The 23868-nt window shown below is 35.2% G+C and overlaps 1 protein-coding gene across 1 annotated transcript; it reads left to right on the top strand.

Moving 5' to 3' along the window:
• The first annotated feature begins 632 nt into the window (after window positions 1-632).
• LOC134238715 (uncharacterized) lies at window positions 633-23548 on the top strand. The gene is made up of 17 exons (XM_062720834.1): window positions 633-666; window positions 953-1204; window positions 6698-6949; window positions 14623-14871; window positions 15849-16106; window positions 16347-16598; window positions 17177-17263; window positions 18816-19054; window positions 19137-19233; window positions 19331-19426; window positions 19500-19682; window positions 19939-20037; window positions 20221-20480; window positions 20705-20789; window positions 20898-22910; window positions 23149-23273; window positions 23365-23548. The coding sequence occupies exons 1-17, from the start codon at window positions 633-635 to the stop codon at window positions 23464-23466; spliced, it is 4683 nt and encodes a 1560-aa protein (XP_062576818.1). The 3' UTR covers window positions 23467-23548.
• Window positions 23549-23868: the final 320 nt, after the last annotated feature.

Genomic DNA, 23868 nt, shown 5'->3' on the forward strand with positions numbered 1-23868 from the left:
CCGGGATTTTTAGCACTTTGAGTTTTGGGGGAGCGTGGGGTATGTGAGCTTGCTCACTTTTTCTTTCATTCGTACAGGAATAAGCTTTGAAACTTAACTAGCGAAATCATCCTTTTTGATGTGTATTTAAACTGTACGCTTTCAGAAAAATACCAAAAAATAAATGTAGAATCATTTATAAAAAATGGGATAGAATGGTGAGTGATGGGTATTAACATTAGAATCTCTGTTATCTAAAACAACCCCAAACACAAATTGTTTAAGTATGCCCTGATTGATATTTGCCATTGACGAATGAATAATTTGTTTGTCTGTTTAAGATTATAATGTAACGTTTTCGGAAATGTATCCCTTGGTTGCTATCTATTCTGGTGTAAATTATTCCCTTGTATTCCAGAATTCAAAATACGATCATATTTTTTTCATTGGTATGTAAAGTTATGGAATTCACCCATTTTTAATAACATAAAAGATTATCAACATCATTCCAAAAGGATACCCGTATTTTATTAGATAATATCTTGATTTATTGATAATATTTTGATTCCACCTATTTGAATTCAATACGAAATCAAAGAAACATATTATTATTATTGTTGCGCATATATTAATGTTGCCCTGATAGATTACATATGCTTGGTGGAATAACCAAGGATGACCATGCAAGTGTGAAGGCACATGTATAGTTATTATGGTTATATCAAATCTCAGGAATTAAATAGCTTACATTTGAGACCAGAAATACAAGGTTTTTTATCTTAAAAATCTGGGTTCAAAATCATGATAGTTCATCTTAAAGCTATATCATTTTTCGCTGATTTTTACAATACAATAAGTACATTCCAACTCTGATTACATCAGTAAAAAAAGGTTTATGAGCATTTGTTTAAAACTACGCTGGTATGGTTTTGTTTACGATTATTTATTTGTTTGTACTTGTATATTGTTTCAGTGAGGGACTGTAAAATATCCGTGGAAGGTCTGGAATACAGAGGGAACATTTCAGTGACTGTTTCCGGTAAATCATGTCAGAGGTGGGATAGCCAGACTCCCCATCCCCATGGTTACGCCGAGGAACTTCCGGGGAACGCCAGTGAACATGAAAATTACTGCAGAAATCCAAAAACTTGGATGGCAGCTACCCCATGGTGCTATACAATGGACCCCGATACAAGATGGGAGCACTGTCATATTCCATTCTGTGGTAATAAATTACTGAAGTAATGATTTTATATTTTGAAAGATAATTATTAAGATAAGTGTTTTACTCGAAAAAGAAAATATATTTTGTGTTCAACAAATAACTTAAATATTATTTGTGATGTAATATAGAGGATCCAGATATACTACTGAGTATAATCGGACTAATTAAGGAAATATAGAGGATCCATATATACATGTACTATAATCAGGGAAATGAAGAGGAAACAATGATTTAAGGAACTTAATGGGTAGATACAAAACAATCACTGAACACTCAGAGACACGATTTGTTTGACCATTTATTTTCGTAACACAATGTTCTAAGCAGCTCCCATGCTCTTTTTTATTTTGTTTTTGAACAACGATGTTCTTATAAATCATTACTACATCAATTTCAATTGCACATGTTAAGCATACCCTGATTAAATATTCTTAAGGATATGAAAACATTATTTAAAGCTAGCCTCTTTGCAAGTTTGGCTTACCAGAAAATTGCAACATCCCCATGTGTTCTCAAAGTAAATATTTTTTATTCCTTCCGTATCATTAATAGTTTGCTTGATGGTTGTTTATAAGACACTAGAAGTTGTGTTTTGTTTCTGTGATGTTATTTATCGAACAAAGCTAATTAAATGATAAAATTTGGAGATAACAAACAAATAATTTAAATTTGTTTGTATTATAGCCTCTCATTGGTTGATTTCCAAAAATTAAGGCAAATTATTCTGTATAATCTGGTTTGGCATGGAGAAACACCCCTTGACAACCGGCTGAATAATTTGTATCCATGCAATCCCCTCATTTCAAGTCCTTGGAATCATGGATATTTCCAGATTTAATAAATGTACCTTAAACTTTAAGCAGTAGTTTGATCTTACCTCATGTAAACAAAAATCATGACTGCTAAGTCTATGAATCAATAATTAGTTAATCAGTTAAAAAAATAAGTTGTGAAATAACTATCAGATCTTTTCAAAAATGGGAAAAAGTTGCCTCATTCTCAACATTAAAACAACAGAAAATACAAGTTACAAATTGGTGACCGGTCAGCAGGGGATGCTCACTCCTCCATGGCACCTGATGCTACCTCTGATGGTTTGGAGGTCCGTGGTTGCTCTGCTCCTAATTTGTATTGTTTTATGGACTTTGAGATTGAGTGCCACACCTGCTGTGAATTTATTAATTACAGCAGGTGTGGCACGATAAAGATCCCTCCCTGCGCAAAGGCAGTAAGTGCCGAGCATAGGCCTAAATTTACAGCCCTTTACCGGCAATGGTGACGTCTCCATATCAGTGGAAAATTCTGGAGAGGGACGTTAAACAGTATACAAACAATCAATCTATTTTCAATGCATACTGTGACACGGGGCCTCGGTTTATACGGTCTCATCCATAGGACCGCCCCATTTAGTCGCCTTTTACGACAAGCAAGGGGGTATTGAGGACCTATTCTAACCCGGATCCCACGGGGCATTGAAAATAGATATCCATAATGAATCTGATTTAGATGTTAGATATCTCTTGAACGGTTTGCTTAATATCTGCTGTGACGCTAAACACGAATTAATAAGAGAATTCCAGATGTACCGCATATACGTTTTTTTTCGCGTGTTGGAAATTTTGCGAAAAAGGGGTAGATTAGTACAGTTTTTATTTTGCGTAAGTTATTTTTTACGATTAAAGGTTTTTTGTTTAAAATGGTAATGTTTTTATGTCACATTTTAGCTGATATAATTTCTGCGTGTTTTATATTTTGCGAATGAGAAATGGTCGCAAAAAATGCGAAAAATAGATCACTGCGAAAAAAAACGGATATACGGTAATATGATAACAAAATGACAAACATTAATATTTAATTTTTAGTGTCCTGCTTTTAATTGGGTGTTTTTCCATCAATTCTCAATGGGCAGTGGATATGGCATCACAGGTCTGCTATTACACGACTGGTTAAACAAGCCTTGATTAAATCTAGTACATTCTGACGTCTGAAGACATTTTGTTTAGGAGTAAGCTTTGAATCTTAACTAGCAAAATCATCCTTTTTAAAGTTTATTTAAACTGTACACTTTCAGAAAAATCCAAAAAAAAAATGAATACAGAATTATTTAGGGGAGACAGGGAACATGTTACATGACTAAAAAGACATATTACGTCATAATCGGTGATGGTCAGATAAACATGTTAAACGTTGTTTAAATCAACAGTTCTTGTGTAATATTATTCTAAATCCTAAAATTGTTTTTAAACATTTAATTTTAGAAATTATTATTCATAAATTTTTTAAAGATCTTGCCATCATTTAGATATTATGAAGTTGCCCAATCCACACATTTTTTCTCTTTACCCTGCAGTTTGACGTCAGTGACGTCATAGACGTAGTGTTTGAATTTTCAGTGCAGCGAGATCAAGTACACACATCCGTCATAATCTTTTATTTCATAATAAACAGGTCACAATCAATGTATCGTGATAAATTTCTGAAGCAGATTTTTTTAAATTAATATTTTTTCTTGTTAAGTAGCAGAGATTCTCTCTATTTAGATAATTTTGAATGTTTATGTTTTCGTGTGACGTCACAATGGATTTCCCGCACTCGGAAAATACAAACTTGAAGCGTTTTTATCATGCTTACGTCTAATTCAACGATGTCCTGTGCGATATTGAGTTAAGCTTCATTCTTTGATATTTATGCAGTAAATAATTACGATGAACATGATGAAGGACTGACATTTAATCGTAAATTTAGAAATATTTATTGACAGAATTTTTTCCATATGAGGTTTTTGTCGTTGAAGCTGCCTTGAAAAATGCAGAAATTATCCCACCCTAATACTGTATAAAATTAAAACAATTACTTTCAGATAATTAAAACCGTATGAATATTCTGAAATATTTGAGTATTCAGTATTATCCATAATATTTATCGTTTGTGCGTAAAAATTCGCATGATGGACTCCATTATGGGCCCGTAAACATGAAGTATCTAAACTCCATACAAACTCTACACAGGGTGGTATTTGTGGGGCGATATCTTTTAAATAAGTCAAGAAATCCCATGACAGGACCGTTTTAAAATGTTAAGTACATATTAAATTAGTAATATAAAAAATACGAAAAAAAAAATCATTGACAGGAATTTTTTCAAGATTCTGTTCCTCCTTAATAGAAAATGAGATAGAATGGTGAGTGATGAGTATTAACATCTAAATATCTGTTATCTAAAACAATGCCAAATACAAACTGTGTAAGTATGGCTTGATTGATATTTGTTTGTCTGTTTAGGATTATAATGTAACGTTTTTGGAAATTTATCCCTTGGTTGCTATCTATTCCGGTGTAAATTTTTCCATTGTATTCTAGGATTCAAGATACGCTCATACCTTTTTCATATTTATGTAAAGTTATGGACTTCACACATGTTTAAAACACATAAAAGTTAATATCATCATTCCAAACAGATACCCGTATTTTATTAGATAATATCTTGATTTATTGATAATATTTTGATTCCACCTATCTGAATTCAATACGAATCAAAAAAAAAAAAAATTACCAAATTGCTATATTGTTTGCACAAATATTAATGTTGCCTGATGGATAACATCTGCTTGGTAGAATGGCCTAGAATGACAATGCAAGAGTGCGGACATATGTATAGTTACTATGGTTATATCAAATTTCTGGGTTCACAGTCATTAGAATTCATTTTAAAGCTATGTCATTTTTCTGATTTTTTAAAAAAAAGAACATTCATTTCCACAATACAATAAGAACATTCCAATTCTGCATATCAGGGATTATGAGCTTTTGTTTAAAACTAAGCTGGTATGTTTTTGTTTACAATTATTTATTTGTTTCGTGGGTTCGTGTTTGCTCTGCTCTTATTTTGTATTGTTTTATTGACTTTGAGATTGAATACTGTTCGTTATCTCCATATCCTTCTTTGCACTTGTATATTGTTTCAGTGAGGGACTGCAAAATATCCGTGGAAGGTCTGGAATACAGAGGGAACATTTCAGTGACTGTTTCCGGTAAATCATGTCAGAGATGGGACAGCCAAACTCCCCATCCACATAGTTACGCCGCGCGACTTCCGGGGAACGCCAGTGAACACGAAAATTACTGCAGAAATCCAAAACCTGGAACGAGAGCTTCTCCATGGTGCTATACAATTGACCCAGATACAAGATGGGAGCGTTGTCATATTCCATTTTGTGGTAATGAATTACTCAAGTGTTGAATTTATATATTGAAAGATAACTATTGAGACAAGTGTTCTACTCAAAGAAAAAATATATTTTGTATTCAACAAATAAGTTTATTATTATCTGTGATGTAATATAGAGGATCAAAATATACAGTAATCGGAAGGAACTTGATTGGTAGACACAAAACAATCACTGAACACTCAGAGACACGATTTGTTTAACCATTTATTTTTGTTACATAATGTTCTAAGCAGCTCCCATGCGTTTTTTTAATCTTGTTTGTGAACAACGATGTTCTTATACATTATAACTACATCAATTTCAATTGCTCCTGTTAAGGATATCCGATCCTCAGCCAGGAAGGATAACTCCAAGAATTGATATATAATTTGACATATTTGAAATGCATGAAAATGAAGCATGGAAATGAAATTTGTTCATGCAACAACATCATTTCATTCACCTTTATAAGATTCAAGGTCTTTGGAAGTCTTGGAAAAGGTCTTATGAAAGTTTACATTTGTACCCTATAAAAGGAGAAAAAATTAATACAGTTAGAGAAATAAGATTTTCTTGAATCCAGCATTAGATACCAATGCTTTTAAGCATGATATGAAATGAGAAGTGATTTTGGTGTCTTGCAATGATAGCAAAATCCCTCTACACAATGTATTATAGATTACATGGCGGAAATAGAAGACAAAAAATACCAAATAAGTATAAAAATCAAGACAATTTTTGTTAATGCCGGTATAACTATCGTTTCTTCACCTAAAATAATTTTGTTGATCATTTAGCTTCTAGAAAATGTATTGCTGATAACTCAATTCGCTTTTCCTGCAAAAATATTGGAGATTGACCTTTTCCCCTATATAATAGGATGAACTTTAATCTTTAACTTTAAAGAAATACTGTGGATAAATTTACATAACTTTGTGATTACCTAACTTCTAATTTTATAAACCTGAGGATCGGACTACCTTAAGCATACCCTGTCTTTATTTTTTTTATTTTTTTTATTTTATTTTCTTTATTTTTTATCTATATTTTTAAAGATTTAAAAACATTGTTTAATACTAGCCTCTTTGCAAAATGTATTTTAAGTGTGTGTAAAAAAAAAATGCTTACCTAGAGGTTGAAAGGTGTCTGCACTCCACCTTTTTTATTTTCTATACCCCATAGAAATATAACCGAATTATCTTTTATTTAATACATCTTAATATTCATATGTATATAATAAGAAAAGAAACATTGAATTTCAAGTTATTTTGTATCAACATTTCAAGTGCTAGACTGTAGAATAACCAGAGAGGGGATGGAGTACAGAGGAAACAAATCTACTACTATTTCTGGAAAGACATGTCAAAGATGGGACCGACAGTGGCCATGGTCTCATAGTTACACCAACGTGTTGCTTGGTAACGCCAGCATGCACGAGAATTTCTGCAGAACCCCGCGGGCTAGGGAGAAAGTTGGGCCCTGGTGCTTCACCACGGACCGCTACAAGAAATGGGAGTACTGCGATATTCCTGTCTGTGGTAATAGATCCCATCCACATAATTCACATTGCAGTAAATTAACTTGGGTTGTGTTTGTAAAGCGTTAAAAATGTATAAGAAAACAATCTTTGAATGAATATTTTATTTATTTTATACAATGTAAATGCAATGTAAATTAGAAAATGTCAAACAATATTGATCTAATATAAACATTCCCTTTGATTAGAGCCCTGCATTGAGTTTTCCCCAGTTATTAAATAAATACATATGATACATAGTGACATTTCTATTATGTACATTGCTTAAATGTCTGTTTTGTAACGGCCAAGGCAGATCACTGCCTGTGAACCCCCGCCGGCCTGTACCCGTGGTAAAAAAAGGATAGCCCTGAGATGCTGCAAATATGAACAATGTGCAGTCGTAATCACTTGGCACTGCGTATGCAAGGTTTCTACTGGTAGCGAACAAGTGACACTGGCAGGGAAGTCCAGCGCACTTCAACAAGAGACAAGCGGGAATGACCACACACTTGACACTAAGACACGGTTCTAGACTAGAGACACAGGCAGCGATGCCCGCACACCAATGTTCTACCACAAGATGCAGGCAGGAATATCCTCACACCTGATGTTGCCCAGCAACAGCAAGGATATCCACACACTTGCTGTTATGAGATGCAAATTTCAGAGCAGGGATGACCAAAAACTCTAGCAAGTAAAAAGCAGGGATCACCACACTTTTATCACTAAACACAGTACAATATAAGCAGGGAAGTCCGCACACTTACATGTACACGCAAAGAATTTTCAAGTTTGACCTCTAAAGCCTCTCTAGTAAGATCGCCAGTAAAACCCTATATATCTTAATACGATATAAAATACTTGGTGATTATTTATTTACAAACTGATTAATATACTAATAAAGCTTTCAATCAACAAAATTTTATCATACGAACTAAAGAAACACACAAATGTACAAAGATTATTATTGATAACTTTAATTCAAATTCAACACTAATTAAGTAATTATTTTCAATGCATATAATAAGTAATTAATAACAAGGGCGATAACTTTCGTTACAATAAAAATATAAGAAAACAGCTTTCCTCTTCATCACCCCACCCCAGCTTTATGCATCCTTGGATAAGAAAATTTACAACGACATTTTTGAAAATCAAATAAAAACACAATTCTAATGCAAAAAATACTGTCATTGTATTTACCACTCTGAAAAATAAAATATAAATAATTTTACTGAACTGAATAGCAAAGACAATGCAACCTTTCACATTCACCATTACGCAAAACAAAATAAAATATTTTATTAAACCCAATGGTAAATAGAACCAATCAGGTTCGCTTGCTGGCCCAAGGTTCCTCTTGTAATACATAGTTTTCATGCCAGCGCAAAGGATGGCGCATATGCTTATCTCCAATTTCCTCTTCAGTAAGACTTAGGTTTTCATTCCCTCGGTTTTCATCTTTGACCACAAGCTCATTCTGTACTAGCAGCGTCTTCGTCTTTCTCATTCTCCCCAAACAGAACTTGTTGATTTTGCAGTCGAAGTCTGTTATCTTTCAAAGATATCTGCCAGTATCCCCAACATAAGTTCAGTGCTGAAAACCATGCATTTCCAGAGAGGCTGCCCAGCAAATCATCAATTCGCGGCAATGGGTGGTAGGCGTCTTTTATGGTCAGTCCATTCATTTTCCTGTAGTCAACACAGAAGCGAGTACTGCCATCCTTCTTTAGGACTAAGACAACACCTACTGCCCAGGGGCTAGAGGAGCGCTCTATAACTCCTTCTTCCAGCATATCATTTACATGCTTGTCTATTTCCTCGGCAGCATAGAAAGGGACACGTCGCAAAAGTTCCTTTGTGGGGTGAGCATTGCCAACATTAATTCCATGCTCAACCACGTTGGTAGTAATTAACTCAGAGGTAATGAGTGCAAACGCATGGGAGTACTGTCGCAAAAAGTCTCTCACTTTAGGTATCTGGTCCTCTGTCAGGTCGGTACTACTACTCCTTAATAAATCTTCAAGTTTTTCATGTAACACAGGATTATTCTTTGACTTTCTCTCTTCAGTAATACGCAGACGGATGACAATTCCGCTATGTGAGTGCATCTGTAAATGTTTGAACACAGTTTCGACTTTCTGGTTTTATGTTCAGCATTCGAATTGGAACAACTCTATCTGCTTTGACTAAGGTCCCCCCTTCAAGATTACCTGTCGACACGAACTTTTCATTTGGTTCCACCAAACCATTAACCATCGAAATGCTTTTGCCCTCCACCGCACACACTCTTCCTCTTGATTTGCTGGAATTTTCAGTGTTCAGCGCTGTGATGCGATACCATCCATAAGTTCTTTCTTTTATCAGTTGTATTTTTTCCCCTAATGCACATTTTCTTCTTTGCAACATCAATCAATTGTGCATCCATTTTCTTCCAGAAAATCAAGGCCCATTATTTCATAATGCTCAGTTCTGCAACCACACCATCCAGTTTGGACGAAAATCCCCTTATCTGTGTTGGAAAGGTTCCCTTACCGCTTATCTGGAGACAGTTGCCACCAGAATCCAGTATTGCACCTGAAAAACTCCTTGCGCATATGCCCTGGTTTTCGACAAAAGTAGCATATTTTCTGTGCCTCCAATGTTTGGTTTGCTTCTCCATGGTCGAATAGCTGTGAACTTTCACTGCACTGAGCTTTCATTTCTCTGAGTTTCTCTGAAAAGACTCAAACTTTGCACTTAATTTCTCAAGCATTGAGACAGTTCTTCCGTCAACGGATTCAACAGTAGTTGGGCGCGCATAGATCTTTTTATAGGCTCTTTTGTAATCTTCTAATTCGGCAGCCAATTAAATTATTATCATTAAGTCATTAAGATGTTTAGGACGTGCAGTTTTAATGCGGATGTGCATTTCCGAGTCGACCAATGCGTCCACAAATTTACACAGCGTTTCCCGAATCTCAGCTGAAGCAGTGGGGTAGTGTAAGTTGGCAAATCTGCGAATAGTCTATCCTAACTCTGAAAGAGATTTTCCAGCTATCTGGCGTCGCTCACGCATCTGCATCCTGTATAGCTACGTTTGACTCGGAGGTGCAAATCTGTCTTTTACAAGGCTTACAGGGATTTTACAAGTGTCTGATAAAGGGGCTTGTCCCTTTTGGCATGTTACCTAACACTCTTTGTGCACTCCCTCGAAGAGAAACTGCTAAACGCAATCCTTTCTGATAATATCTGTTTCCAATTATTTCTGCACATGCCTCGAAATGCGCATGATAATCCAACCAAGGTCAACTGCCATCATACGTTGCTGGCTTTATCATTTGTCTTGGTGTTGAAAACTCTTCTAGCGCGTCGTCTCCGCTATGAGGAATTGCAAATCGAACTCTGGGTCTCCTTCCTGTTACTCCAGGGAGAAGAGAACCTTGTGGAACGTCTTTGTAATGCTCTTCATGACCAAGTCTCATTCTAGATTTGTCGTTATGCGCCGCTTCTCTATCAAATCTTGTATGAAACTCTGGATGACGGTAATTGCAAGGTCTTGCTCCGGTTTCTCTAAACATGTCCCTGAGAGTTTGTCTTGCAGACTTTTCTTTAAGGGTAGGTGCGTGCTGGGCTAGCGCACCATCGTGCTCATGCGTTGCTGACGTTTCGCCAGTCTTCTGCAATTCTTTGGATATTCGAGACACGCCAACACCTGAGTCTTATACTTTGTCTTTAATACGCCGGCTCACTAGAGTCCACTACTTGATACTTCTGTTCCTAAGACTTTCTTCCCTCAGCTCCGCGAGCTTTTCTTCTATGAAAAATAGTTCTTTGTCCACGTCTTCCATCATCCAGGTATCTGAAGGTATCCCATCGCTGCCACCAAATTTTATGTTTATGTAACGTGCAAGGCAGGCCACAGCCTGTGAACCCATGCAGACCCGTATTCGTGATAATAACGGATAGCCCTGAGATGCTGCAAATATGAACAATACGCAGTCTTAATCACTTGGCACTGCGTATACAAGGTTTCTACTTGTAGCGAACAAGTGACAATGGCAGGGAAGTCCACATACCAGGGCACTTCCACAGGAGACAAGCAGGGATGACCGCACACTCGCCCTTGCGCAGCGACAAGCAGGGATGACCGCACACTTGACACTAAGACACGGTTCTAGGCTAGAGACACTGGCAGGGATGTCTGCACACCAATGCTCTACCACAAGATGCAGGCAGGGATGTCCACACACCTGATCTTGCGCAGCAACAAGCAGGGATGTCCTCACACTTGTTACTATTAGATGCTAATTACAGAGCAGGGATGACCACACACTCTATCAAGCAATAAGCAGGATCACAACACACTTATCACTTAACACAGTACAATATAAGCAGGGAAGTCCGCACACTTACATGTACACGCAAAGTTTTTCAAGTTTGACCTGTAAGGCCTCTCTTGTGAGATCGCCCGTAAAAACCCTATATATCTTAATACCGTATAAAATACTTAGTGATTACTAGTATCTATTTACAAACTAATTAAATATACTTACCAAGTTTCCAATCAAAATTTTTTTTATCAATCCCACTAAAGAAACATACAATGATTATTATCTATAACTTCAATTCTAATTAAACACTAAAAATATTTATTTTCAATGCATATAATAAGTAATTAATATAGACAAGGGCTATAACTTTCGCTATAATAAAGAATAAAAAAAGCTTTCCGCTTCAGTTTCTCGGCACTGATATAAACATTTTAAAAAAGTGGATTTTAATTGTAATTAAGAAATATGGAAAATGGCATAATTTTTACCTTGTCAATAATATGGTATTAAGTTGAATCCTCATTAATTAGCCATTTTTTTTCATAAAAATCTGGGAATATGTTCGGTATTTAAAAAACCTCTTTCATACAGACAGACATTCTTTATTTCCTCTGCAGCAGAGATCAATGCATCGAACTATCAAGTATGTAACAAGATTTGAACTTTAGAATAAATATGTGGAAATATGTACACAAGTCACTGTCCATAATTTAAACATTATGTACATAATTTATCAATTTTGAAGTTTTATACTTCAAGTAAGTGAGCGTTCATTTCTGACATCATACGCGCAACACCAGTTGCAACAGCAAGCATAAACATTTCCCACTCCTCCTCAGATAAAAAAGAACCACGTCTTGATCCAAGAATGGTGTCAGCAATTATCGTCACAATTATTTGTGAGATTAACGTAATATTGGACATTTATCGCGTTCACTATTTTGTCCATCAAGCTATCTCTGCTAGCAAGGATACGCGTGCACAGTTTGCAGTTCACCTCCTCTTTAATGATGTCGACTGAGAGTCTAATTACTGAAGCTAGTTTTCATGTGTGTTTCGGAAAATTTCAAACCGGGTAGCCAAAAGGGATGAGTTGATAATTTATCATGTATTTCTGTGTATCTGCGAAGCACTTTTCTTTGATTCAAATTCTCCCTTCACTCATGTTCAGCAGCAGTATCAACTACAGTTCCTACGAATTACTTCCAGGTGTATTTTGGAGAAACGTCACGATTCAAAAGGTACTCTCCGAAAAAGAAATCGAAGCTGTATTCGCTCATTATGGAGTGAATATCTGCTAGGAATCCACGTTTCGGTCTTGGTGTCGCCGAACCAAAGGAGTACAACGTTGCAATGAAAAGCTTTTTGTAGAATAGGGAATAACTTGATGTACAAAGTCTGTTCCAGAACATCAACTTGATTTTATCTACACTTCTTTTCATTTCAACCAGGCCAAAAGGAAAAAAATAGTACACGGTGTTGGTTTTCTTTCGTCAAATCCTTGCATTAGTGACGGGCCGAAAACGTATTCAAAAATGTTATATTAACAATATCACAGCCCTTCGATCGACTTTTTGGAGATCACATCCTATAAATCGCATCCATACAAGATCGATGGCATGACAACTGTTTTCCATAGTTTTACGCTGTTCATGGAATGTATACCGTGATCATGAACTTCTATATTGATAAGCGAGTTTAATATGCGCTTTCCCTTCCTGTATGCTTGTGTGATTGCTGTATCACTTCCTACCTATCAGATAGAACGACCCCAGTATAAACATTCTCTGAGTGTAGGTTGATGTTTTCCTGACCAAGAATAAATGGTCTAGCAGCAGGTTGCTTTTGTCGCTTTCTACTAGAGCTAAAGAAGAAAACACAACTTTTCTCAGGATCATAAACCAAGTGCCAACGTCTAGTGTAATTGTAGACAATATCTAGTTGTTTCTGAAGATCACTGGGAGTGTTGGATATAAGGGAAGTGTCGTCAGCCAGAATAACACTAGGAATATGAATGGTAACAAACACATGCTCCAGTGGCACTTTTATCCAGTATTTCTATCAATTCGTCAATCATCAGAAGCAAAAACCATGACGATACTACCCTTCCTTGTCCGATACCTTGCTGTTAAGTGAATTCATTCGACAGGTCTTTTTCTTTTAAGATTCGAGAGCTGGATCTACAAAAAAAGAGTCGGAAAGCAAGCGCCACCCTTTACCATTGATACCTAACTTGTACAGTTTGTAGAGCAAACCAATATGCCACATGCTGTTAAATGTCTTTGGTTGTCTAGAAATGCCACATAAATATCAGCTAGAGTCTCTTTCTAAATAATGGTGAATTGTTTCCGTTATAACAAATCCTGCCGGTTTTTTCCACATCCTGGACGGAAACCCTGCTGAAGAGAGTGTGGGAAGTGGATTTCAGCGTTGATACGTTTTATTCTTGATTATAATATGTCATGACATTATAAGTGTTATAAACAAATACACAAAGCACACTTCTAATATATGACTCATGCAACTATTCATCACTATGCCTATAGTTACGCTCGCGTTCAGTTTGCCAAGGCCTCACTAGTATGCCTTCTGGCCAAAACCCGTGTTCCAGAGCCTTATCAGAATCCTCTGAGCGCACATTCACCCGTAGAGTGTATAAATGTTTTCGTTGCTTCCAAAGCTTTAGTGCAGTAACTTGTGTTACACATACGTTTTGCTCCGTAGCGTACCGTTTGATGGCATCAACTATGTCGTCCAGCTCTCCATCTGCTTCGACACGTGACATCAGAAGTCTCTTTATTTGTGGACCTGACTTCACACCGCGAAATACATACCATCAGGTTCTTGTGTCGAATCCTTTTCTGTTGTATCAATATTAATAGTGCGATTTGTTTGCACGACTTCATTGGTGTCTAATGTCTTCCGCATTTTCCTGAGGATCGTTTATGACAGAAATGTTCTTTCATAGTTTCAATGTCTTTTTCTCTTTGGGCGATAACTGAATTAAATTAAAAATTACAGAAAACAGTTTTTAGTTTTTATTTTTAGATGTTACTATAATTGGAAGTATCATGCTAATGTCAATTAAGATAAAACGATATGTACATTATTCATACAACAAATATATCAGCGATTTTGTTATTTTATGTTTATAAAATAAGAGAATCCCCATTGTTCTGAAAAAAAAAACTTCTTGAAACAAGACTAAAAAAAAACAACTTCCTTAAAAAATTTCTTGAATAAAAAGAATCAATATTATAAGTATAATACATACAATATTGATTTTTTTTTATTTAAGAAATTTTTCGCGTAATTGAATACTGTATTCATGTAGTCTAATTACTATTATCATATCTTGATTCTCTTTAATTCTTAATAGAATGTAGAGACACGATTAAAGGAGAAGAATACACAGGCACCATCTCCCATGCCGAAAGTGGCCGTGAATGTGTTAGATGGGACAGCCTCCGTAATCAACGACTTTTCTTGTTTCTGTTGGGAAGGTTGTTTTTGCATGAGAATTATTGCAGGAACCTTAATAATCGCGAAGAACCTTGGTGTTATACAGATCCATACGTAAATAAGTTTGGAGCTCGAGAAAATTGCAACATACCCATGTGTTCTCAAAGTAAGTACATGATAATATATAGAGATACATAACAAACAATAATTTAATTTTGTTAGTATTCTAGCCTCTCAGTGGTTGATTTCCAATAAGGAACGCAAATTATTCTGTATGAAAATACAAATACAAATATTTATTGGCACAAACACAATTACAATAATTGGCAAAGGCATATCATTAATTGTTCATTATATTTAAACAATAATCTGTTGTAGAATGTGAGGCTATACATAATCATAGCTAAATTGTACATCATCTGTAAAATAATTATGTTATGCATTCATTTCTAGATGTAATACTTTTTAAAATAAATATATACTCTGATTTGGCATGGAGACATCCCCCCGGCTGAATCATTTGTATCCATGCAATCCCCTCATTTCCAATCCTCGGGATCGTGGAAATTTCCAGATTTAATAATTGCACCTTTAACTTCAAACAGTAGCTTGATCTTGTTAGCAACATCATGGCTGCTAACTGTATGAATCAGTTATTATCTCCCCTCGCTTCTAATCACTTCCGTTACCAAGGTTGTATTTTTGAGCGGCTAATTCGAACCCATAAAAAGCAACATAATTTTACATCCATGCTTGCTTAATCATTTTTAAATTAAATTATAAGAAATTACTTTAATTCTTGGCAAAATTATTCGAGTATAACTTGGTTTAGGTCGTTTACGCTTTTGTATAATCCGCTCCGCAGATTATAAAGCGTAAACTGACCCAAATCAGGTTATATCGAATAATCTGGCCAAGAATTGGTGACATTCCTTAAATAATCAAGGTTAGACGTCCATTGAAGCATCATGAATCGAATTCAGAGCAAACACGGACATCTTAAACACATTAGAGTTGGGATCAGGTGCCATAACATACGAGTTGTTTAAGAGGAAATGCAGTTTATGCAGGTGATGCTGGCGCTTTTTAAACAGCAATTTTAATTTTCAATTTGAAAATTTACATTTTAAATTCGCCCTTTAGGTAACAAAGAGTGTTTAGACAGCACCAAAGGTCAATATTACTTTGGAACTGTCTCTAAAACCGGAGATGGGATAGAATGTCAACGCTGGGACAAATTACAACCACACAATCACAGCTTTGTGTATGGCTTCATGGGACTCTCCGCCTCTGAACACGAGAATTACTGCAGAAATCCCGACAACGAGGAGAGACCGTGGTGTTACACAGTAAACGACACAGTCCGCTGGTCGTACTGTGATATTCCGCTATGTAATGAAAGTAAGCACAATCTGTATTCCAGAATCCTTATTTTGACTTTAGTCCAATACTTAAATCCATGGACGATTTTCAGAGTTTCGAGGGAAAATTAAAATAAATTAATTTATCAGCGAAAAATTGCCAAATGCACCAATTAAACTACGCTTTTCAATTCAATTAAGAAATAAATTAAACAGTTGAAATACAGAAAGAACGCTAAATAATTCGATGGAATTGTAATCTTTTTAAAAAAATCTATAGAGGACTGTAAGGAAACAGAGAGAGGTATGGAATATCAAGGAGAACAAAGCATCACTCGGGGGGGTATAGCCTGTCAGCGCTGGGACAGAACCTACCCCCATGTTCCTGACGACAGGATCAGTTTCCCGGGCTCTACTCTATCGCGCCAGGAGAACTACTGTAGAAACCCTACCGGTGAACCCCTCCCCTGGTGCTACACCGTGAGTCGTGACGTACGCTGGCAGACCTGTGATATTCCCTTCTGTTTTAACGGTGAGTATAATAATGTACGATAAGTCAAGGCAAATGTGTACTGTTAACCAATTTTTATTCGCGTGCGAGAAATATTTGCGAGTTTTGCGACCTATTTTTAACTCACGAAATGTATCGCCGTGAACCATATTTATATTTGCTTTATATTCGTAGAAAATGCTTTCTAACCTGCATAAATTGATCTTCTTGGATGAATTTAAAACTGATAAATTACGAATAAGTATGACGCAAATAATAGTTGGTTTACAGTAAATAACTTACAGTTAAAGGTATTGTGTGGAGACTATGCTTCTTACATTGTGTAGATAAAAGAGGTTTGAATAGACGATCATGTATGATTGTACATACGTATGACAATAACAGATACAAGGTTTTATCTCATTTTAGTTGTTCATTAGAAGGAAAATAAATTTCACGACAATCGAATGTCAAGATCATAAACTGAAAAAAGAATTTAAGATATAATAAAATGAATTTTTTCCAAAGTAAATCGAGATTTAGATTGTTGTTCCAATTGGAGCAGTAATGCATTTTTTTATCAGTTAAGTAAATCAGCCATCTTTACTTTTATTTTATAGCTTCCTTTCAGTGTGATTTTTCGGGAGGAATGTGTGGTCTAGAACAACCGAGTGATACTGGGATGACTTGGCTTTTGAACAAGAATGGTATGTAAAGTTAAACGTTTTAAACAAAAAAAAAACATTAATAGAATCGTGACCTATCTTTAAAAATAACTATAATGAATACAAATTTGTGAACAGGAAATATAAAAACGGATCTCTAGAATTCCAAATGTGGCGTCAAGGATTAAGTATCCATTGTGTGGTCACATCCGCCGTAAACCCTATCTATATCAATTATTCTGTGCTCAAATTTTGTACAAATACAACTTTAGAATTAGGCAGTTAAACTACTTTTAAGGTAGTGATTTTAAATGGACAGTGTTTAAATCACTCTTGTTTCTGACTAAGATAGTGAAAAGTGGAGTGGTGGTCGTACAAGTACTTAGAATACCTTGAAATTACATGAATTTAGATTTACTAATGTTATCTAGTAAATCGCCATTCCCAGGTAAAACTAACTACTTTTAAGGTAGTGATTGTATGGACAGTAAATTTACTAGTCTTCCCAGTGACTTTCACTAATTTTTTTTTTTCAGTGCAAAGTCTTACATTAGGCAGGAAAATCTTCAGTCAAAATACTTCCACATACATGTATTTTAAATGAGGTTGTTTTAATCCCTTTAACATTAACTTAACTGACAGTAGCCTGTTTAGTTTAAAAAGTGGTTGTACATGTACTCAGAGAAAGTTCTTGATTACAAGTTTCGAATAAGTTGGGATATGTGAGCGCCATATGCAGGTAATGACGGAATGTTACTACATAAAAAAGAAAGGTTGGCGACTGATTAATATCGCTTATCATACAATTTATTTGTTTCTTCTCCTCTCATTTAGACGTTTATGAATAAATTCTGCTTTAAAAGAATATTTAAACAAATCGGATCTCCAAATATTTCAATCAGCAATAGCGCACAGTAAGTGCCCATCGGATTTTCTGCAGTTTGATGGAAGGTATGGTCTCAAAAGACTTTTAAAGATGTTATTGAGGAAATCTAGCATCGATTTCAAGACATCAAGGCATTTTTGCATAGAATCATTGATTTAAAATAAACTTATTGTACTGTTAATCAGTTACAACTTTTATATCATTGATATATATCGTTGGAAGATTCTTTATTACAACTTACAAATGAAAAAACCTCATTATTTTCGGGTTTATTTTCTACAATTAATAGATTAACCACCTGGGTGGATAAAAAGAAAAGAAAGAAAAAAGTGATCTTGTTCCAGTCCTATTTTTAAAATAGTACATTTTTCTTCAGCAATATAAGCTTTCGTTTTTGTTAATTTACAATTTGAAAAGCTCGTAAAAACGGTCCTTAACTTCCGTTATTCATACCTGTATTTGAAATAATTATGTAGAGGCTTCGAAAGAAACAAAAGTACAATATTGTCTTCTTCTTAAACTCAAAGTACACAGAGATACAGAGAAGTTAAAATTACAAACAAATTTGCCATTTATTAGTATTTTTCTTCAAATTCAATATCGTTCATCTTCATGGGAATATTGCTTTTTAATTTGTGTTTGAAAAATAATTTAAGAAATGACAACATTGAGCATAAAAATATTTCAATGATGCACTTCTTTTTTCAGAACAATCTTTACGTTTCCGTCCTCCAAAAAATGCGTCTAATTTGCAGTTATTTAATTCCACCTTGACATCACCTCTCTTGCGCTCTACGAGAACGGCAGCCTGTTTGCTGCTGACCTATCGCAGTGATGGTATAGAGCTAGTCCTGACGACGTCCACACAAAATCTGACAAAATTAAAAGAAAGCTCTCAGTTTAGAACAGTTAAAGTCAACATACATCCTCAGCCAGATAACTACAAGGTCTGACACAATCTCTTTTATTTTCTTTTTCTTCTAGTGCTTTTAATAGATGTCTTTATAGATAGTTGTTTCGTTTCTGAAGGTATTTATTTCGCCACACATCGCTGCATCTTCACTAGCTGGGTCATCAACAGAAGCAGCTATTAGATTTATGAAGATTGAAAACGAGCCATGTACAGGTACTCCAGTAAATACTTAGAACAAATTCAAACTTGAAATATTTTAAATAAATAATTTACAAATTGATGATTTTCTTTAATATTCTTGTTTGTGAAGATTGCTTTTCCTGCCTCGATGACAGATTATGTATTAGGGAAGGATTTTGTGATATGGTACCAGATTGTCCTGACAACAGTGACGAAAAAAATTGTGGTGAGCACATTTTATAGATTCTTTTGTTCAGATTTATTGTGGAGAGAAAAAAATTAATCTTCCATTTTTACAGCTTTAGAGTGCTACCACGAAAATGAGTACAAAGGATTTCGTACAGAGACAAAGTACCTTCACCAATGCATAGCAGCAACAGAATTGGGAAGAACTTGTAGGTTTGACTTGTTAAGCAAAAGAGCGCCGGGTTGTTTTGTCGACTCCGAATTTAAATGGGAGGAATGTAATGTCCCAAAATGTGGTGAGAATCGTTATACAATTTTTTTTTTCTTACATATCTATACAGAATTTAATTTAGAAGTATTGCGTTACTTTGGATAACCGAGTAAAAGACTGCTTCAATAAACTAATAGATACCCGAATTGAGATGCTGCTCTTACATTCTAGTTCTTTTGTTCACATAGATATTCCTTTTCTGGATTATAAAACATTATTCCTGATGAATAAAATATTAAAAAATATTTACAATTAAATGTTTTTTTTATTATTTTTTGCAGACACAGGGAATTTAATTTGTGACTTTGAACAAGATTTGTGTGACTGGCAACAAATGAAAAGCGGAACGAAATGGAACCGTCAAATAGCTGAAAACACTGGTAAAATATTAGTATGCCTCGATAACATCTAAAACAGCCAATTTTTCACGGCCTTTCATGAATAGTCTTAATGTGAAATATCCCTTGAGAATTATACCATGATGACTGTTATATTCATTGGTCAACTTTAATCATGTTTTAAATGTATATTCCCTTATTACAATATACTTTTGCTAATTACAGGAGAAATGTTTGCCTCTGCTGAAAAGAAACAAGGTTTGAGTGGAAGTACGGAGGAGAGGGCCGTTTTATTCAGCAAACCACAGCCTTCATCGTTTGGGTGTATAACAATGACGTTTTCTGGAGAAAATGTCAATTTAAATGTTTATATAACACACGGCACAATGCTTACCTCGGATAGGATGATTTTTCAGCGACAAAATGTAAATTCGAACCTTTTTGCCACAACAAGCTTTCAAACACCTATCGACAAACCTTATATGGTAAGGGAATTGACAGAATCTCTAAGGTTTGTGGACTTGGGAGTTATGAATCTAGTATCTTTTAAACTAACCCATAAAAGGATCAAGAAAGATTTCTGATTGTATTTTGTCCCTCATTTATCTGTTGTCGCCTATTAACTTTTAACTTTAAAAAAAGACGACCCAGGTGAGCGTTGTAGTATCGTTAGTCATTTAGTTTCTCTATATAAAAGTTTCATTTTTAGGTAACAATTGTTGCAACATTCCAAGCTAATGTAACTGGTATTATACGACTTGGAAAAATCAGTTACGAAGACGGAATTTGTAAAGGTAAATACATTAATTTTTAAGAGAAAAAGTTTAAATAGTAAGTTCTTTTTGAAAATTGTAATTGAGTGATTATTATCTTTTTGACTTTAAAACTGATAATTTTTTTAGATAAGGCTCCTTGTTACAAAACACAGTATCAATGCGACGACGGAAGATGTATTAACGCTGACCAGTTCTGCAACAAGAAAAATGATTGTCCAAACAACGAAGACGAAAATGTGTGCAATTACAACAGTACCCAATGCGTGCAAATGGAAAAGGGTTGTGTCCTACCTTGCCCCGACCAGTGTGATTGTGAAGGAGTAGTTTTTAGGTGTCAATATCCGGCAAATGTGACGAGAGAGGTCAGGGTACTTGATCTCAGTTCAAGCGATTTCAACACCACGGAATTAAAAGATTTCAATTACCTTTTGCATTTGAATTTATCTGGGTGTTCTATAGAAGATTCGTCCCTTCAGGACCTAGGAAAACAATTACAATCTCCCAGTCTTCAAACTTTAGATATCTCATTTAATGGAATACGAAATTTGCAACAGGGTACCTTTGAGGAACTTTCAAACACATTATATCTTAATGTTTCACATAATCAAATCACCGAACTACATATGGACTTCCTTGGAGTACTTCCAGAGTTACGGCATTTGATTCTTAGAAATAGCGAAATAGTGATGATTCATTCGAACGAAATCTATAGTAAGTTCAATTCTAGCCTCGAGTTGCTAGATTTGAGAAACAATAAAATAAAAACAATTTTTCCAAAAGCACTGCACTGGCTAAGTTCCTTATCAAAATTATTATTGAGCAACAACTCCATCACAAATACTGATGACTATTTCTCAAGATCAATGAAAATGCTGGTTGAAGTAGACCTGAGTTTTAATTCTATTAGCAATATCACAGATAACATGTTTTCTGGTTTGAGGAGACTGGGATACCTTAATTTACAAAACAACCAGATACAAGTTTTAAATGATTTTTCGTTTTCTACACTGGCATCTTTACAAACACTTAATCTTGCTTTCAATAAAATCCACACAATTAACAAAATGGCTTTTGAGAACATGGTATCACTCACCAAATTGAACCTCACAGGAAACCAGTTAAGAACACTCTCTCCTGCAAGATTCGTCGCTTTGGTTAAACTTCAGATATTGGATTTATCAGATAATGACATGACTGTATTGGAAAGTAATGCCTTTAAAAGACTAGAAGAAGTTAAATATCTATATATTAACAAAAACAATTTACAAGTGTCCCGAACTATGTTTCAGGGTCTTTGTAACCTTGAATGGATATGGACAGATTCTTATATCATTTGTTGTGCCAAACCACTGTCTGTTAAAGCATCAAAATGTATTTCTCCGCGAGACCGAATCTCGACCTGCGAGCAGTTGATCAGTGTTGGGTTTTTGGCCCAGATGATTTGGTACGTGGCCCTTTTCTCCTTCATCGGGAACCTTTATGTCATATATTACCGCATCAGAAATACCAGCAAAGGATGGAATAATGCACATGGAATCTTTGTTTTAAACCTAAGTTTTTCCGATTTATTAATGGGAATTTACTTGTTCATTATTGCAGTGGCAGACATGAAATACCGTAATGAGTATGGTTTTAACGATAGTCAGTGGAGATCGAGTACAACCTGTACCGTGGCTGGCTTACTTGCAACAGTTTCCTGTGAAGCATCAGTGCTTTTCGTATCTTTAATAACTTTGGAACGATTTCTAGCCTTAAAATATCCATTTTCTACCGAATTCCTGAGAAAGAAGAAACAGAAATTCGTTATTTCAGTGATAGTATGGCTTATGACTATCTTTTTAGCAGCGTTTCCTATCTCGGTTTACCCAGACTTCTATAGCAGATCTACAGTTTGTATCTCTCTTCCGTTAACAGCTGAGAGGGTAGCTGGATGGGAATATGCGACCTTTGTTTTTATAGGGTTTAACTTAATGATATTCATTGCTGTAGTGGTTGGCCAGAGTTTGATTTTTGTCGAGGTGAAGGTCAGCGGAAGTGCCTTACAAAAAGACAACCGGAAGCGAGAAATGGCAGTGTTAAAATCCCTCTCTTATGTCGTCCTGTCGGACATGTGCTGCTGGATCCCTATTATATTGATTGGTGAGAATTTCTTAAATAAAGATGTTCAGACTTTCACTTTGGAAAATAAATATACTCTTTCGAAAATACCTTCAACATGCAAATGCTTAAAGTCATATTCACATAGAAGCTTGTAATATTGTGTAAAAGTGTGAGTACGTAGTCAAGATTTATAAATGGAAGTGTGTATGAAAAGATAACCCAACCACCTATGATAGGAATTGTGTGTTCATTGAATTTAACTTATTTTTGTTTTCAGGAATCATGGCGCACGGCGGGATGGAGATTTCGTTCGATGTTTATGCCTGGGTAGTTGTTCTGGTGCTGCCACTTAATTCAGCATTGAATCCATTCATTTACACGTTTATTGTGATCTACAGACAGGTTAGTTCATTAGCAAATTGTTTGTCTTACATCACCATTTTCCCCCATTTTTAAAATGTTACTTTCATTTTGTTTAAATCTTTTCATACAGATAAGGGAATCACAAAGGAGCCAAAATATCTCCATGGATGATAGAAAAACTGGACGATCCCCCAGCAGGAACCCGACATCAGTTTCGGAAAGGAAAATTTAATATCGTTTTTATCTGAAAATAATAGACACAAAGATGTATCATTTAAATGAACTTATATGTTGCAATAAAATGGCTCCCCCTACGTATTCAATACTAGTACTCATTTTCATGATCAAAAAAGGCTGTTTGATATTATAGAGAACTGTTTCTAAAAATAATGGAACCCAGAAATGTTTGTTTCATCTTTATTGTGATTCATCAACAAATACCCCTATTTCTACAATAAAGTACTCAGGAGTTGAAATATGGCGTTCCCTTTTGACAAAATTGATGTCGTTTTCCATGACCAAACTTTCCATTGTAATTTATTCAAAATCTTCTACACGAGGAAACAAAAAATTAACTTGTTTGGACTTGCCATTGATTTGAGCAATTGATATTAAACTCTTTTGACCATATAGC

Source organism: Saccostrea cucullata, unplaced genomic scaffold (assembly GCF_032062105.1).
Source record: "Saccostrea cucullata isolate Sc308-1 unplaced genomic scaffold, CSIRO_AGI_Scuc_v1 ctg12666, whole genome shotgun sequence".
Lineage (NCBI taxonomy): Eukaryota > Metazoa > Mollusca > Bivalvia > Ostreida > Ostreidae > Saccostrea > Saccostrea cuccullata.